The sequence below is a fragment of the Cylas formicarius genome, unplaced genomic scaffold (genome assembly GCF_029955315.1).
Source record: "Cylas formicarius isolate icCylForm1 unplaced genomic scaffold, icCylForm1.1 PGA_scaffold_9__14_contigs__length_23061073, whole genome shotgun sequence".
In the NCBI taxonomy this organism is placed as follows: Eukaryota; Metazoa; Arthropoda; class Insecta; order Coleoptera; family Brentidae; genus Cylas; species Cylas formicarius.
The window spans coordinates 14,744,890-14,760,333 of NW_026844365.1; the positions used below are offsets into that span (position 1 = coordinate 14,744,890).

Consider the following 15,444-nt stretch of genomic DNA (forward strand, 5'->3'; position numbering starts at 1 on the left):
TAGTGACTTCACCATAACCTTGGCACGGTTGTCCTTCCTTACATTCAAAACATCACTGATCACACATCAAAAGCTCTTAAGAAATATAATGTTACATAAAAAACTACTATAAAAAAAATAAACCTGTTTTTTTTACATTTCTACCTTTGAATTAATTAGAAAATGATATTTTTTTAATTATTATTCTTTTTCTCCATGTTCTAAATACTTTTTTCGATTTTTAGCTTAATTTTGGCATTGATAAAGCAAACAGTATGGATGACTGAATTTTTACTAGATGAGCCAAGATAAATCACTTAAATACTAAAACTATAGTTGTCAATCTTATTTTATTTGGGACCCAAATTGTTTATGCTATTGGTGTTTGTAAATTAATCACTGTTATGCCGACGTTGAGTTTGAATATTACTTGTGCAATCGTACCAGATATTATTACGCCAGGGAACACTGACCTAATTATTGGATGGGATGTCATCAGTCGACCTTGTTTACAAATCGGAAAAAAAAAACAATTTTGGGCTCGAATTGCACCATAACCTGCTCAATATTTCGAACGTAATGACTTAAAAAGTGTGGATAAAGTTGTGATTAATCAACCTGACTTAAAACAGGATTTGAAATTAATAATAGCAAGTCTTTTATTGTTTTACAAAAATAAAACTAGCGACAAGATTATGACAATAAACTTAAAGGACACTAATCCAGTGGCGTATCGACCTCGTAGGTTAGCATATCAAGAAAGACTTCAAGTTAAGACAATAGTTAATGACGTTTTAAGTGCCGGTATAATTCGTGAAAGTCGCTCAGAATATGCAAGCCTGATAGTGCTAGTATCACAAGAGAGTCGTCAGAGAAAGATAGCCGCTGCCGCATATTCAAGATCAGATCAATGCTCTCTGCCATGCCAAATACTTCACTACACTAGATATGAAATCCGGCTTCTATCAAATGCAAATTGAGGAACGATCAAAACATATCACGGCATTTGTCACACCGGATGGTTATTATGAGTTTAACCGTATGCCATTTGGCTATGTCAATGCTCCAGCTATATATAAACGAGCCATTGATAATGCATCGGGTAATTTAAAGGGAACGAAAGCCTTTGTTTATCTTGATGATATACTAGTGCCTTCAAAAAGTATTGAAGAGGGACTGCAAAACCTGGAATATGTACTTAATGCACCATCTACCAATGGGTTTGCTTTGAACTATGAAAAATGCAAGTTTCTGGCCCGAGAGACTGAATATCTTGGTGTTATTTTAAGTGCCGGATCAGTGCGACCCAGTCAGCGTAAAATAAATGCCTTGATTCAAGCGCCTGTTCCGACAAACGCCAAAAGTGTTAGGCAGTTTATGGGACGATTCTCAGTATTAGCCGCGCCAATAACGGCTTTGTTACGAAAAGATTTTGAATTTCACTGGTCTCCTGAGTGTGAAAAAGCAAGGCAGTTAATATTAAATAAACTGACCGATTCACCGGTGATACGAATTTACAATCCGGATCTACCTTGTGAGCTGCATACGGATGCTAGTTCGATTGGATTAGTTAGTTAGAGTTTATCTCTACGGTGTACAATTCACAATTTATGCAGACTGTAACGCAGTGTGCGCTACTGCTCTTAAGAAAGACTTACATCCCCGTGTTGCACGTTGGTGGGTCAAATTGCAGGATTATGATTATAAGATTGAATACAGACCCAGAAAGAAAATGGCTCACTTGGACTATTTAAGCCGTACCCCTTCAGCAAATGAAAGTGCTCTTAAAGGAATTCCAAAACAATGATCCATTTTGCTGCTCAATGTTGGAAAACCCCGATAGTGATTCCAATTATACTATAAAGAACAATGTAGTTGTTACAAAAACAAATCCCTCGAAGTGTTTTGTGCTTGGTGGCGCGCGTCTGCTAGTAATGCGTTCATATCACGATGAATCGTCGCACATTGGCTGGGAAAAGTGAATTACAAAAATGCGAGAAGATTTATTTGTTCTGGCCTAAAATGGGACAATGTTTAAAGAAGTATATCAGAAATTGCAGAGCGTGTGTCTTAGGAAAATCGCACACTGGTCGTAGATCAGGGTTTTGGCAACATGGTCAAAAACCAGACGATATATTGCATACTTGGCATATTCACCATGCTGGTTCATTAGTAAGATCCAATAGCTGTACCCAAATTTTAGTTTGCCGATTAATGCCAATTACAAAGAAAACGTCGGAATATTCCATTTGTGCATTAGTCTCAGTTTTTGATGAATTGGGAACTCCGAAAAGGATAATTGCTGACAGAGCAGCTGCTTTTACTTCGATCACGTTCCGGAATTTTTTAAGTGCGCGAAATGTAGAACTTCATAACATTGCTACTGGAGTTTCGAGAGGGAATGCCCAAGTCGAACGTCTCATGCGCACTGTGTTTAATTTAATGCGGGCAACTTTGACTGCCGAGAAAGAAAAAAAATGGACTGTCGTAGTTCCTGCCATAGAAGATAATATAAATTCTACAGTCCATTCAGTAACAGGTTACACGCCCAAGGTGTTACATCATGGTAGAAATCCGAGGTTGCTGGCCACTTAGCAATTTCTATTAGACGCGTTGCCGAGTGATAACTTTGTTGATCGAGACAAAACCGTTGCAGAGATTCTAGGGCCTTGTGGCTGTTGAAGTTGCTCAGCTAGCCGGCGGAGGAAAATTGAAACCGAAACACAGAGGACCATTTACTGTACGTGCAGTACCACCTAATGACCGATATGCGTTACAAGAACGAGGACGGTGGACTACTGTAGCTGCTCATGAACAACATGGCCGTCTTCGAATTCACAAAAAGTCGGTAACGTACGATTATTTACTTTTTCATTCCTTATTTAAAGTTAAAAAAAAGTGAAAAGAATAATGGCAATCCCATTATTAAAAAAAAAGAGGTTAATAATAACAATCCCATTATTAAGTGAGGTTAATAATGGCAATCCCATTATTAAGTAGAAGAATAATGGCAATACCATTAATGAAAAAAAGGGTTAATAATGGCAATCCCATTATTGAAAAAAAAAGAGGTTAATAATGGCAATCCCATCATTAAGTAGAAGAATAATGGCAATCCCATTATTTAAAAAAAGGGTAATAATGGCAATCCCATTATTAAGTAAAAGAATAATGGCAATCCCATTATTGAAAAAAAAAGTGAAGTTAATAAAGGCGATCCCATTATTAAGTAGAAGAATAATGGCGATCCCATTATTAAAAAAAAAGTAAAATTAATAATGGCAATCCCATTATTAAGTAGAGGGATAATGGAAATCCCATTATTTTAAACAAAAATGTGCAAAACAGAGATAATGGCAATCCCATTATCGAATAAAAAAAATAAATACATCATGTTTCAATAGCAATCCCGTTGTCTGTTTGTAATGATTTAAACTTTAAATAGTAGCATTTACGAACATTTTGTTGTTGGTTTCTAAAATTTTAGAAATAGCGCGACGACACTTTCAGAACAGGATGCCCGTGTTAGCGACATCTTTTCTATGGCCGCCAAAAGTCACGTATGCTGAGTCAGGACGGACGAGCGGCATGCTGTTCCGGCTACGCAAGAACGAACGGCAGTACGATATAGACCGAAGAGCCGGCAATGTTATAATAGGTGGTCAAATAGAACAGTGCTTTGGTTTTTGGGAAGAGTTTTATTCGGGGTTGAAACACTTACGCCACCCCATTAGTTAACATACATATACGAAACTGAAAAAATCGCACAACGCTTTATTTTGTAATACTGGACAGGTAGCAACCTAATTGAGGCTTTAGTTCCAATCGGGATCAATTGGAATGCGTGCCCAAGTAAGTGCCGCACTCTGGGCAAAAGTGCTGCTGACTTTGGCACGTGTCCAAGACGTATGGCAGCCAGGCGCACAGGCAACATCTGCAAAATAAGAAAGTAAAGCGCGCCACAGCGATTTTTTTGCGACAAAAAGGAAAAGATATAAGTAAATGTCATATATACGTACACACAACAGCACATGAGGAGTGCTATAGCGTGGGTTTTGGTATTTGCCTTGTTCACAATTTTGGTGACAATCTCGGCGTGACATGAGGGACATCTGGTCTGTGCCGGTTTCGGACCGAAAGCTGCTACTTGTGGACCAGCACCTGCGAAAGCATCTTTCTTTGTTCAACGACTGATTTTAACAAAATTTCTTCTTAAAACTGGAATGAATGTTAAATTTCGAAAATATCGGCTAGAAAATTGTTCAAATATTTATTAAAAACACCCGGTATCCCGTCAGTAAGTGTTACTTGCAGACTATATGAAAATAATAATATATGTAAAGGGTTGGGGGAAGGAGGTTGTAAATCACCCTCAAAATTTAAACGAGAAAGAGCGGCAAGAAAACGGTAGGACATACAACACCCGAAACGGTTAATCACCCACCTTGATGGTTTCCTGCGTCGTCGTCTGCCCGGCCGGGTCTTCTTAGGGGTATTTTCTGGAGGGTTGGGGGTGGTAAGGACCACAACACAGCGCGGGGTTCTCGCGAACCGGTCACAAAAGAGAGCTTGTTTTTTCGTGGTTCGCACTGCGGACGCTCACGCAAGTCTGTCTTTTCGCGCGGCTTAACCAAGGTTGGGTATGGTGGGGGTGTTGTATACACAGCGCGAAAATAAAAGGTTAACCCAAAACAAAAAAATTATGAAGTTACCGAAAAATGTTATTCAACCCTTAACATTCCGGCCTCCCAAATTTTTCCCATAAACTTATCCTATACTATATACACGGTTGCCCCTTGAACAGGTTAACAGTTAGGGACAAAAGATAATTTGACCAAAGGTCGACCGAAAGTGCCTTTGCGAATTTCCTTGTCGGAACTGGGGTACAAGCGCGTGATGCGGCCCAGAAGCCACTTTAACGGAGGTTCTCGTCTTTAATTAAAACCAATTGACCAACTTTTGGGGGGTTAGTCGTGGTGTTCCACTTGTGCCGTTGCTGCAGCTGGTGGAGGTATTCCCGATGCCATCTGTCCCAGAAGTGCTGATGCAACTGCTGCACGAGCTGCCAACGAGTGAGTCTGTTAGTGTTCAGATTAGCTAAAGGGTCGTCGGGAGGGGCAGATAGGGGCTCCAGGGTCAGAAAATGCCCAGGAGTAAGGCTATGCAAATCGTTTGGGTTGGAACTCAAACTACATAAGGGGCGGGAATTCAGTATGGATTCCACCTGAGTTAACACTGTCGACATTTCCTCGAAAGTCAGGATTTGAGAGCCTATCACACGAAACAAATGGGTCTTTACCGACTTGACGCCGGCCTCCCAAAGACCTCCAAAGTGAGGACTGGAGGGTGGGTTAAAGTGCCAGCGCACCTCACACTGGTCGGCGGACTGCTGGCAATACTGTACCAACAACCGGTTAGCACCGACAAAATTTCTACCCTGATCACTATACATGTCAGTACAACGCCCGCGGCGAGCGACAAAGCGCCGAAAAGCGGCCAAGAATGCGTCTGAGCTGAGTTCAGAAGCCAATTCCAAATGGATGGCTTTGGTAGCCATGCAAACGAATAGGCAAATGTAAGCCTTCTGAGTCTTAGCGCCGCGCCTTCGCGCAAGGGTAATGGAAATTGGACCGGCGAAATCGACACCGGTATGCGCGAATGGCTTGACCTGCGATACACGAACGGGGGGTAAATCAGCCATGAATGGCTGTACACAAGAAGGTTGGACACGGAAGCATCGGTAACACTGCGATAGGGTGTGACGAATTGCTCTGCGGGCGGACAAAATCCAGAATTGTTGTGAAATCTGGTACAACAACGATTGGGGGCCCGGGTGGCAATTTTCCTTATGGAACTTTTCGATCACGAGTTCGGTAAAGCGATGGTCTCGAGGTAGTAGAAGAGGATGTTTTGCGTCGAAAGACAACGCAGAACCTCGGAGTCTGCCACCGACTCGAATGAGACCGTGCTCGTCGATAAAGGGCGCTACGCAGCGTAAAGGTTTGGGGCACAGTTCACCGTTTCGAAGACACTTCAGCAAACCGGAGAACACCTCACGTTGGACGTATCCTGTGAGCAACGTGCGGGCGTGGTACGTGTCCGCAAAAGACAAATTATCAAGCGCTCGCTTGGGAACGGGGGTACGACAATTATTTAGAAACCTACAACAATAAGCCAGGATCCTCTCAATTTTTCGTAACGACGAGAAACGGGTTAACAGTTCTCCGAGCGAGTCAACTAAAGGGGTGGACACACAAGTCAACACTGGTTTACGTTCCAGTTCCAGATCGTCTCCGGGGGTGAAGTCGGAGGTGGGCTACTCTTCCACCGGAAGACGCAACCAAGGGGGACCACAGAACCAAGAGGGGTGGATTAATATTTGCTCGGGGGAAAGCCCTCGGGATGCGCAGTCAGCAGGGTTGGATGAACCGGCGACGTGATGCCAGGAACTGGGGGAAATGATGTCCTGAATGAGGGACACGCGATTGGCCACAAAAGTTTTCCATCTGTGGGGAGAGGACTTTATCCAAGACAACGCAATTTTGGAGTCACTCCAGGCGAATACTCTCGTGATAGTCAACTCAGAGGCTATAGTGGATCGGACGAAATCTACGAGTTGGGCGAGCAGCAACGCTGAGCACAACTCCAGACGGGGGATCGACACTCGCTTCAAAGGCGCTACCCGATTCTTTGCACACAGAAGGGTGACAGAGATATGGCCCTCTCTGACGCTTCGCAGATACACGGCTGCACCGTATCCGCACTCCGAAGCGTCACAAAATCCGTGCGTCTCCACCTGGACGCCATTGCTAGGCAGTACCCGACGAGGGATTGTCAGCCCAGAAAGACTGTCCAGCTGAGACGAAAACGAACTCCAATCTTCGAATATGTCGCGGGGGGGAGGTGCATCCCAATCGACGCCCTGGGACCAAAGCCTCTGTAGGAGAATTTTGGCAGTCAACACGACCGGGGATAAAAAACCTAGGGGATCGTATATTTGGGCTACTTGCGACAAAATATTCCTTTTTGTGCACGTCCTATCCGCTACTTGGATGCGGTAGGAGAACACATCCCGTAAGGGACACCACTGCAATCTCAACACCTTTAAACTGGGATTGTCGTCTCCGCATAGGGAAACGGGTTGATGATGTGAAGCGGGGAGTGAACTCAATAACTCGGGGGAGTTGCTCGCCCATTTGCGCAACTCGAAACCACCCAATTTTAGCAGCGATACTAATTCATCCCTCAACTCACGGGCTTCCTCCAACGAGTCTGTTCCTCCGATAATGTCGTCGATGAAGGTTTGGCAATCTAGGAGACGGGCTGCTAACGGGTAACGCGCTCCTTCGTCCCTAGCAAGCTGACGCAACACGCGAATAGCCAAGTATGGGCTACAACTTAGTCCATAGACCACCGTTGACAAGACGTACTCTCGCACTGCTTCGCGGGGATCAAAACGCCACAGAATCCGCTGAAAGAGGTGGTCGGCGTCACTCACTAGGATTTGACGATACATCTGACGAATATCGGTGGTGAAAACCACACCGTACAGTCGAAAGATGAGCAAAATGGCTCCAATGTCGGGTTGGAGCTTGGGACCCGTAAATAGAAGATCGTTCAGAGACCGTCCGTTGGAAGTTTTGGCTGAAGCATCAAACACAACACGCAATTTAAGGGGTTCGCTATGTGGCTTCCAGACGGCGTGATGAGGAATGTAGTAACCTTGGGGAGAGGGGGGCAGGTCGCTAACGAGTGCCATGTGACCTTGTTCCCAATAATCTCTCAAGAACTCGTTGTAGGCTAATCGCAAAGTTGGGTTCTTGGCCAAACGCGCCTCTAACAACTGGAATCGCCTAAGGGCTTGAGGGTAAGATTCACCAAGTGAAGGGTGTTTATCCTTAAAGGGTAAGGATACGACGTATCTACCTGAAGGGGCACGGGAATGGGTAGAGAGAAAGATCTCCTCACACAATTTGTCTTCAGGAGACATAAAGGTCTTTGAAGGGACGGACTCAAGTTCCCAAAATCTCTTCAAAGAAACATCAACAGCAGAACTCACAGTGGTATAAAAACTAAAGGGAGAAGATGGTTCTAAAAAATTCACTTTTCCTAGGACAACCTATCCGAAGATGGTCCGAAAAGCGCATGGGCCACCGTTCTGTCCCTTTCTAAATCCAGGCAAACAAATATCTCCGTAAACCTCTGCCCCTAAAAGCACGTCTATTTCGTTGGGTTCACAGAAGTGGGGATCAGCCAAGGGTAGGGACCTGAGATGTTTTAGATTCTGCTTATCAATCACCTGGTTAGGGTACCTTATCACAAATAGATGGAATAACTAAAGCCTCTATATGGAGAGCAGGGGATTTTCTTTGGGAGGGGGTCACGTTCAGGGCAACCTTCCCTAACGCAGACGTCGACATTTGGTTGAGGGCTTGAATTGGTGTCGGAGAGAGAGACCTTGGAAGCTCCAATTTCTTCGCAAAGGAATCTGTCACAAAACTGGCTTGACTAGCTGAATCCAACAGTGCACGACAAGTAACAAGTCTGCCAGATTTATCCGAAACGGACACCAAGCAAGTGGCAAAGAGCACGACCTTTTGAGAGGAGAGATTGGTCATCATGGTCACCGGACTAGGGATAATACCTTCCTGATTGCCGGAAGCAGGGGGAGCTTCATTCGACGGGGAAGGGGTAGTAGCATTTCCAAAATGCACTAAAGTATGGTGGCGCTTGCCACATACACGACAATTAATCTTGGAGGGGCATCTTCCAACACCATGGGATCGCGCGAAGCAATTAAAGCACAAACGATGTTGCTTGATGAACACATGCCTTTGAGGGGGCTCAAGAGATAGGAAGGAATCACACTTTGTCAGAGGATGGTAGTCCATAGGGCAGTATAAACACTTACTGGTGCAACTCACATCAGCACTCGGAGGGGTAGACGTCGCTATCATAGATGTGGGTCTACGTGTATCGGTTGAAACTCGCTTCGAAACCTCAAGCCTCTTGGTAGGGGTAATACCTTTTGAGGTAACTAAAGAGTTTTCTAAAGCTTTACAATTCTGTTCCAAAAAATCACATAAATCTTGAAAAGTTGGGATATCTTTATCACAAAATTTGAGTTCGAACCTCGTCTTGAGAGTCGAGTCGAGTTTCTCTAAAAGCAAATTGAATTTTGTAAAATCCCACAAGTCGATATCGAATTTATCGATAGCTGCAAGATTCTCTGAAAATGTTGAAAGCAATCTCCTCAGTTCAACAACCGAGTCACTCTTCATAGTCGGCAATTGGCAAATTCTTCACGACACTGAGAGCATCCTTTTCCAAATAAGACACTAAAAATTGAAATTTTTCAATGTTTGAATGGGAAGAATTATTATGGATCAACGTGTTAAACATATCAAAAAATGTAGGCCAATTTTTCAATTCGCCATCAAATTTCGGAATGATAATACGGGGGAGTCGGAGATTACTATTTCTTTGCGACTCTCGACCAACTACAGATGGTACCGGAGAGTCTGCCTTAAGTTCCACTTTCTCAAATAATCGCTTGGCAATAGATCGAATTGAATAATGCAACTGATCAAAGTGATCTTGAACCGCAAACTGTCGATCTCTTTCCGAATCATTCGCTAAGGAGACTACTTCCAATTGCAAGGACTCAAAAGTGCTAACTAAACTCGGCAAATCCTCCACCATGCACTGGAATTTGCATAAAATTTCATCATCATCGGGTTCAACGCGAGCTTTCTGACCCGCTGACAATATATCGTTAAAGCGTCTAAGTGTTAAATCCCGCTTAGCAATAAATTTATCCATTTCCGACATTGTAAATCGTTTTGTAAACAAATGCACACCTAAGTCTCGAAACAAAATACCCACGTAAATTAAAAGGAAGAAGAATTTGAGCACGCAGAAAATATGCTTAGAACGAATCAAATAAAAAGACGGCCGCAATTCGAAACGACGGTAAACACTTTTTATGAAACCGCTTTTTTGCGCTCCAAACTTTACACGTTTTTTGCTAACCTGTTCACGATAGCGAACATGTATTTAAATTACTAAAGTTTGTGAAATCCAAAAGACTGATTCTGATCCGGCTCGAAGGACCAATATGTAAAGGGTTGGGGGAAGGTGGTTGTAAATCACCCTCAAAATTTAAACGAGAAAGAGCGGCAAGAAAACGGTAGGACATACAACACCCGAAACGGTTAATCACCCACCTTGATGGTTTCCCGCGTCGTTGTCTGCCCGGCCGGGTCTTCTTAGGGGTATTTTCTGGAGGGTTGGGGGTGGTAAGGACCACAACACAGCGCGGGGTTCTCGCGAACCGGTCACAAAAGAGAGCTTGTTTTTTCGTGGTTCGCACTACGGACGCTCACGCAAGTCTGTCTTTTCGCGCGGCTTAACCAAGGTTGGGTATGGTGGGGGTGTTGTATACACAGCGCGAAAATAAAAGGTTAACCCAAAACAAAAAAATTATGAAGTTACCGAAAAATGTTATTCAACCCTTAACATTATATGAAAATTGAATTTTGAGGAAAATCAAACAATTTTCAACGAAACTAAGAAAATCTGGCAATGATTCATGTAAATCAATTATTGTCGATATGATAACTTAAACTGAGGTGGCTTTTACTTGATGAAAATCCATTTATCAAAATAAATAAGAACTAAAAGTTCAGATTTTCACGAAATTATATATTATGACATGACAATTGCTTCGACAACACCGTGTCTTTATCAAAAGACACGGTGTTGTCGAAACAATTGTCATGTCATAATATATAATTTCGTGAAAATTTGAACTTTTAGTTCTAATTTATTTCGATATGATAACTCCCAAATTTTTGAAAGTTTAGGCTAGTTCTGGGGGAGACGAAGAACACCCGATTTCCTTCTCAAATTTGAATACATATAAAATAAATAAATAAAGACACGCCAACCTGTCTTTCAAGTACGGGTACTTTTGAAAATTCTGCATTTTCTGTTATCGATTATCCATTTTAAAGCGAATTGAGATAAACATAAAGTCAACAAACATGCAATTAGACAGCTCAAATCTGCTCTAAAAAATATATTACCATTGCTATTATTATTATTATTATGTTATTATAGTTATTATTATTGTAATTACCATTTTGATGTTAAATTTTCAAAAAAAAGTACTGAAGATCGAAGTTCTTAGCTACCGTTTCCATTATTTTGGAAATTTGGAAACCGTTTCCACTTTCGAATGGTTCTAAAGTTTTACTCTATTGTACAAAGACCCAAACCAAAATTTCAAAACTCGGAGCCGTTCTGAAAGTTTTTACGAATAGGAATTTGACGGCTGTCTTACTTTGTGGTTGAATGGTCACTGGTGGTGGCTGATAACTAGCAGATTGTTGACCTGGAGATGGGGGGCGTCTTCCTTTTGTTTCCATCTCTGAAAATGTATTTTCTTTAAATCAACAAACCAACTGTCACTGCAAGAAGTAGCTACAGTATTGTGGCGGACTTTTGCGTCTAAAGGAGACCATAAGTAAAATAAAAAATAAAGAAAGGTCCTAAGTTTATTTCTGGAATAATTGTCATTTTCACTTTGACGTATTAGAGACGTAAGAGATTCGGGTGTAAACTTCGAAATTTTTTAAAACACGACAAATGTTTGATCTATACGTGTGTTTCATTACAAGAGGCCAAGTAAAAGAGAGAACAATATTTTGTGACAAATCGTTTACTTTGTCTCGTATTTCTGACAACAAAGTTTTTCAACACCTCAAAACTATACAAAAAGAACTTAAAAATAATCTATATGGTAGGAATTTCAAGAAGTAAAATATTAGTTGATAATTATGTATAGACTAATTAGAAATCCATGACTTATTTAGTAGTGAAATTTGAAAAACCTGTTAATATACAGTTTGAAAAAAAAACATTTCAAGCGAAATTGGAAAAATTTGAATTCTCGATGGGCGCTAATATAAATAGATACATAAATATTTAAATAAACTTGAGACAAAAGTTGTTTAGATTTATTTGTACCTTAAAGACGTTATTTTATTGTGTGTGATTATTTTATATACAACACCGTACATATTCAGTAATTTTTTAATTATTGTTTTGTAAAACTTACTTATGGTTAATAAAATTGTTTTTTTATTTCTTTCACCGTAATTTAATAACCCCTAGGAGAATAAAGCTTTGTTTTGCACTTCAATTCGCTAGCTCACTAATCAATGCCACTCCCTCTCTTCAAAAGTTACCTACGGTTTATATATTTGATATTACCGTCGTTATCGCGATTAATTGATAACATCTTTCCCAGAATTGCTTTGGGGATTTTTCAATACGATTAGTGATAAATAAGTCTATATTTTCCAGCACAATTCAACAAAATACAAAAAAAATATTTTACTTATTAAACTAAAAAAATAGAATAGTATCCTATTTACTTTGTACAAAACTGCAGGTCCATCAATTCCGGTTGTTTAGTCAATCTTCGTAGATCTGTTTGGCGAGTCACTTTCTGTATCTAAAAAAATTTTTAATATTCTTCTGTATAGTTCAAATGCATCCAATCTTCTAGTAGTAGTTTGTTTGGTCAGTGTCCATCCTTCTAGCCCAAACAAGAGGACTGAGAAGAAATAACAACGCAACAGTCTTATTTTTGTTTCCAAAGATAAATTATGGGATTTCATTATATACATCTACATACACTTACCAGATAACATAGGAGGTGTAAGGACCGAAACATTGATGAGTCTACGGCAGCTATGGAATTTTCGCGCATGCTTCTAAATTTCCAACCAACCTGCACTTTGGTTCTTGTTCTTTCTTAACATTTTAAGAGATCTATAGAATCGACGAACTGTCAGCAGCCGTGTTGGTTAGGGAAGGCCTGAACAATGTGTAAATATCTTTTTTGCAACTTGGAAAAGAAGAAAGATATCGATATGCTACTTTTTTTGTTTTGCTTTTTTAAACATTTTCCGCCTTAAATTATTTTCCCATTTCCAATATCAAATTTTTTGACCACTTCGACATATTCAGCATTAATAAGTACTATTTTCTCTAGCAGTTAAGCGTGGCAAGTGCGATTAGAATTTATTGAATTGCGTTGAAACCTACCAAACGAATTAAATTTTCACTTTGCCGTGAAACAAATAGTCCGAATACTTACGTAATCTATCGCACTACTCGCGAACTACACTTGGGTCGTCGCGCTGCGCTTTAACAAGAGATGGCGCCAAAAGTTTCGATCATCCAAAGAACTGTAAATCAAAAGCTTTGGACCCCCCATGTGTGTGACGCACTATGCGACCAGCAATACACAAATTACTTGCTATGAACTTTGCTCCACCATGTAAATATGCCTTTCAAGTGAAGTTTACGATGGTAACCTAAATTTACAAAAGAACAAAAGGTTTAAGTATCAAAACAATTAAAATACAAATAATTTAATAGATTTTTATTTTAATAAAAATACAATACATTTAAAATACAATGTAACCCAAAATGGAAAACAACATGACCCACTCATCAGTCAGCTAATATTGTAAACTACTCCTACAACAGCCATATTTAATGGATAGTAATCGCAAGGCTAAGGTGCGATAAGGATAAACATACTCAGTACAACAAAAATATAAAATACAAAATTTTGGTATGTAACACTTCTCTGTACCCGTTAGTCAGAATAACTTCCCAAGTAGGCCCGGCAGTTTGGACAGTAGTGTTTCTGACTTTGGCATGTGTCCATGCAATACGGAAGGCAGACACAAGGCCAACAACTAAAACGAAACAATTGAGGGAAATATATTTCTCCTAGCCAACTGCACTACTTACACAAACATGCATAACAACAATGCAATTAAATGCGTTTTGGTATTGGGTTCTGTTTCTACCGTTGTTACAATATCTGCGTGACAAGATGGACACCTCATGCCATGTGGTCTGGGTCCCAGACCCGTTGTCGTTGTGTGCGTTATAATTACTATGCAACCAAAAGTAATGTGAAATAATGGATCAAATCAAGTGAAGATTTTTCTTACCAGTATGCTGTTCTGTGGGTGGTGGAGCATACCCTGGATGAGGCGGTGGCGGATAGCCATGTTGTGGCGGTGCTACGAATCCGGGACCTGGTGGCGGAGCAGTCTCAGAATATGGAGGTGGTGCGTCTTTGGCCATATTTCTACAAACACAAAAATCTATTGCTCAGTGTGGCAAATTTATGTCCATGTGATATATTACTGCCAGTGGCATTTTTTAAAACACTATTATGATATTTAAAAAATCTTATCTAACAAAATAATGTTCAACCTATCATATTGGAATTAAATTGAATTGATCATATTACTTAGATCTCTTTATTATTAAAGTTTCCTTAAAATTTACATTTACATTTACAGGTTACATTTTGTACAGAACACTCTAAAATATCGATTGACGGAATAAATTTCAAAAATTGTTAAAAATAATACCTACATTTAAATTTGATAATGTCGATCCTACAAAGTGAAAATATTTTCACTCAACAAAGACCAGACATTGCACCAGCAACATTTTACCTTTAGTTTTAATCAGAATACTTTCGACATGTTTTCGGACATTCTCAGGTATTTCACAATGTTAGTTATGTTAACGGCATACGTCACACGAAACATCTGATATACAAAGTAATTAAATTTAATGTTTGGGAATTTTGGTCTAGTAAATTCCAGCACGTACCTTTATCTACCTCCTGTTAAAACGACAAAGCTTAATTTATATGAAACTTACGGATAAGCCATACAAAAAATATTAAGGAATTCAAATATTATGTGATACTATGGAATAAATACCCCTTAATGTAAAATAAGCTTACTTTACCTATACTCTTTGGCACTGATAGCATTAGCGGTCAATTTTATATAACACAAATTTAAATTGGTAAAAGTATGAACTTTGCCTATTAGGGTACAAATAAAAACAAAATACTCACCTAACGATTTATACGCGCACCACACGAAATGTAACTACTAATTAAAAAAAAATAAACGATAACAAGTAACGTACAAAACGCAGTCTTTTCGGTTCATAGATTGTTATCGTTTTCTGTATTGTCCCCGGATCATAATTTGGTTGCCCGTGTTGCAGGGAATAAAATTCGCTGTAAACGGTGAAACCGACAGGGCCGGCCTAAGTGTCTTTGGCCGAAAATCGTCATGCCAATCGCAAACGTTGCGTAGAGAAAGCGAAAGAAAGATGGAACTAAAGACTGAAAGTATCTGCCAAAGCTTTAGCAAAAATGATCGACGAATGTAGCATTTATATTACGCTGGTCTGATATTGCACTAGTTTTGTGGTACGGCTCTAGCCGTTTTGGTTTAGGGGCCGACCAATTATTTTATCACAATTGACTCATGTTTCATTACCCGCTAGTCGCGATAAGATAAGATAAAAAATATTTCCTGGAAAATTTATTGTGGAGAAGTAAAT

At 40.2% G+C, this 15,444-nt stretch overlaps 2 protein-coding genes across 5 annotated transcripts; both read right to left on the reverse strand.

The window, feature by feature from the left end:
• Positions 1-3,663: 3,663 nt before the first annotated feature.
• LOC132707606 (lipopolysaccharide-induced tumor necrosis factor-alpha factor homolog) lies at positions 3,664-12,220 on the reverse strand. The gene is made up of 4 exons (XM_060679511.1): positions 12,101-12,220; positions 11,324-11,410; positions 3,999-4,140; positions 3,664-3,913 (listed from the first exon to the last, which is right to left on the reverse strand). The coding sequence occupies exons 2-4, from the start codon at positions 11,406-11,408 to the stop codon at positions 3,811-3,813; spliced, it is 330 nt and encodes a 109-aa protein (XP_060535494.1). The 5' UTR covers positions 11,409-11,410; positions 12,101-12,220; the 3' UTR covers positions 3,664-3,810.
• Positions 12,221-13,422: 1,202 nt separating this feature from the next.
• Positions 13,423-15,103, reverse strand: LOC132707309 (lipopolysaccharide-induced tumor necrosis factor-alpha factor-like). 4 transcript variants are annotated; one of them, XM_060679108.1, is made up of 4 exons: positions 14,836-14,930; positions 14,019-14,158; positions 13,813-13,960; positions 13,423-13,757 (listed from the first exon to the last, which is right to left on the reverse strand). In XM_060679108.1, exons 2-4 carry the CDS (start codon positions 14,152-14,154, stop codon positions 13,655-13,657), a joined length of 387 nt encoding a protein of 128 aa, XP_060535091.1. In that variant the 5' UTR covers positions 14,155-14,158; positions 14,836-14,930; the 3' UTR covers positions 13,423-13,654. The 4 variants fall into 4 exon arrangements, with proteins under 4 accessions (XP_060535091.1, XP_060535092.1, XP_060535090.1 ...); XM_060679109.1 differs by having other exon boundaries at positions 14,831-14,855; XM_060679107.1 differs by lacking the exon at positions 14,836-14,930 and adding an exon at positions 14,452-14,608 and having other exon boundaries at positions 13,425-13,757.
• Between the last annotated feature and the right edge of the window lie 341 nt (positions 15,104-15,444).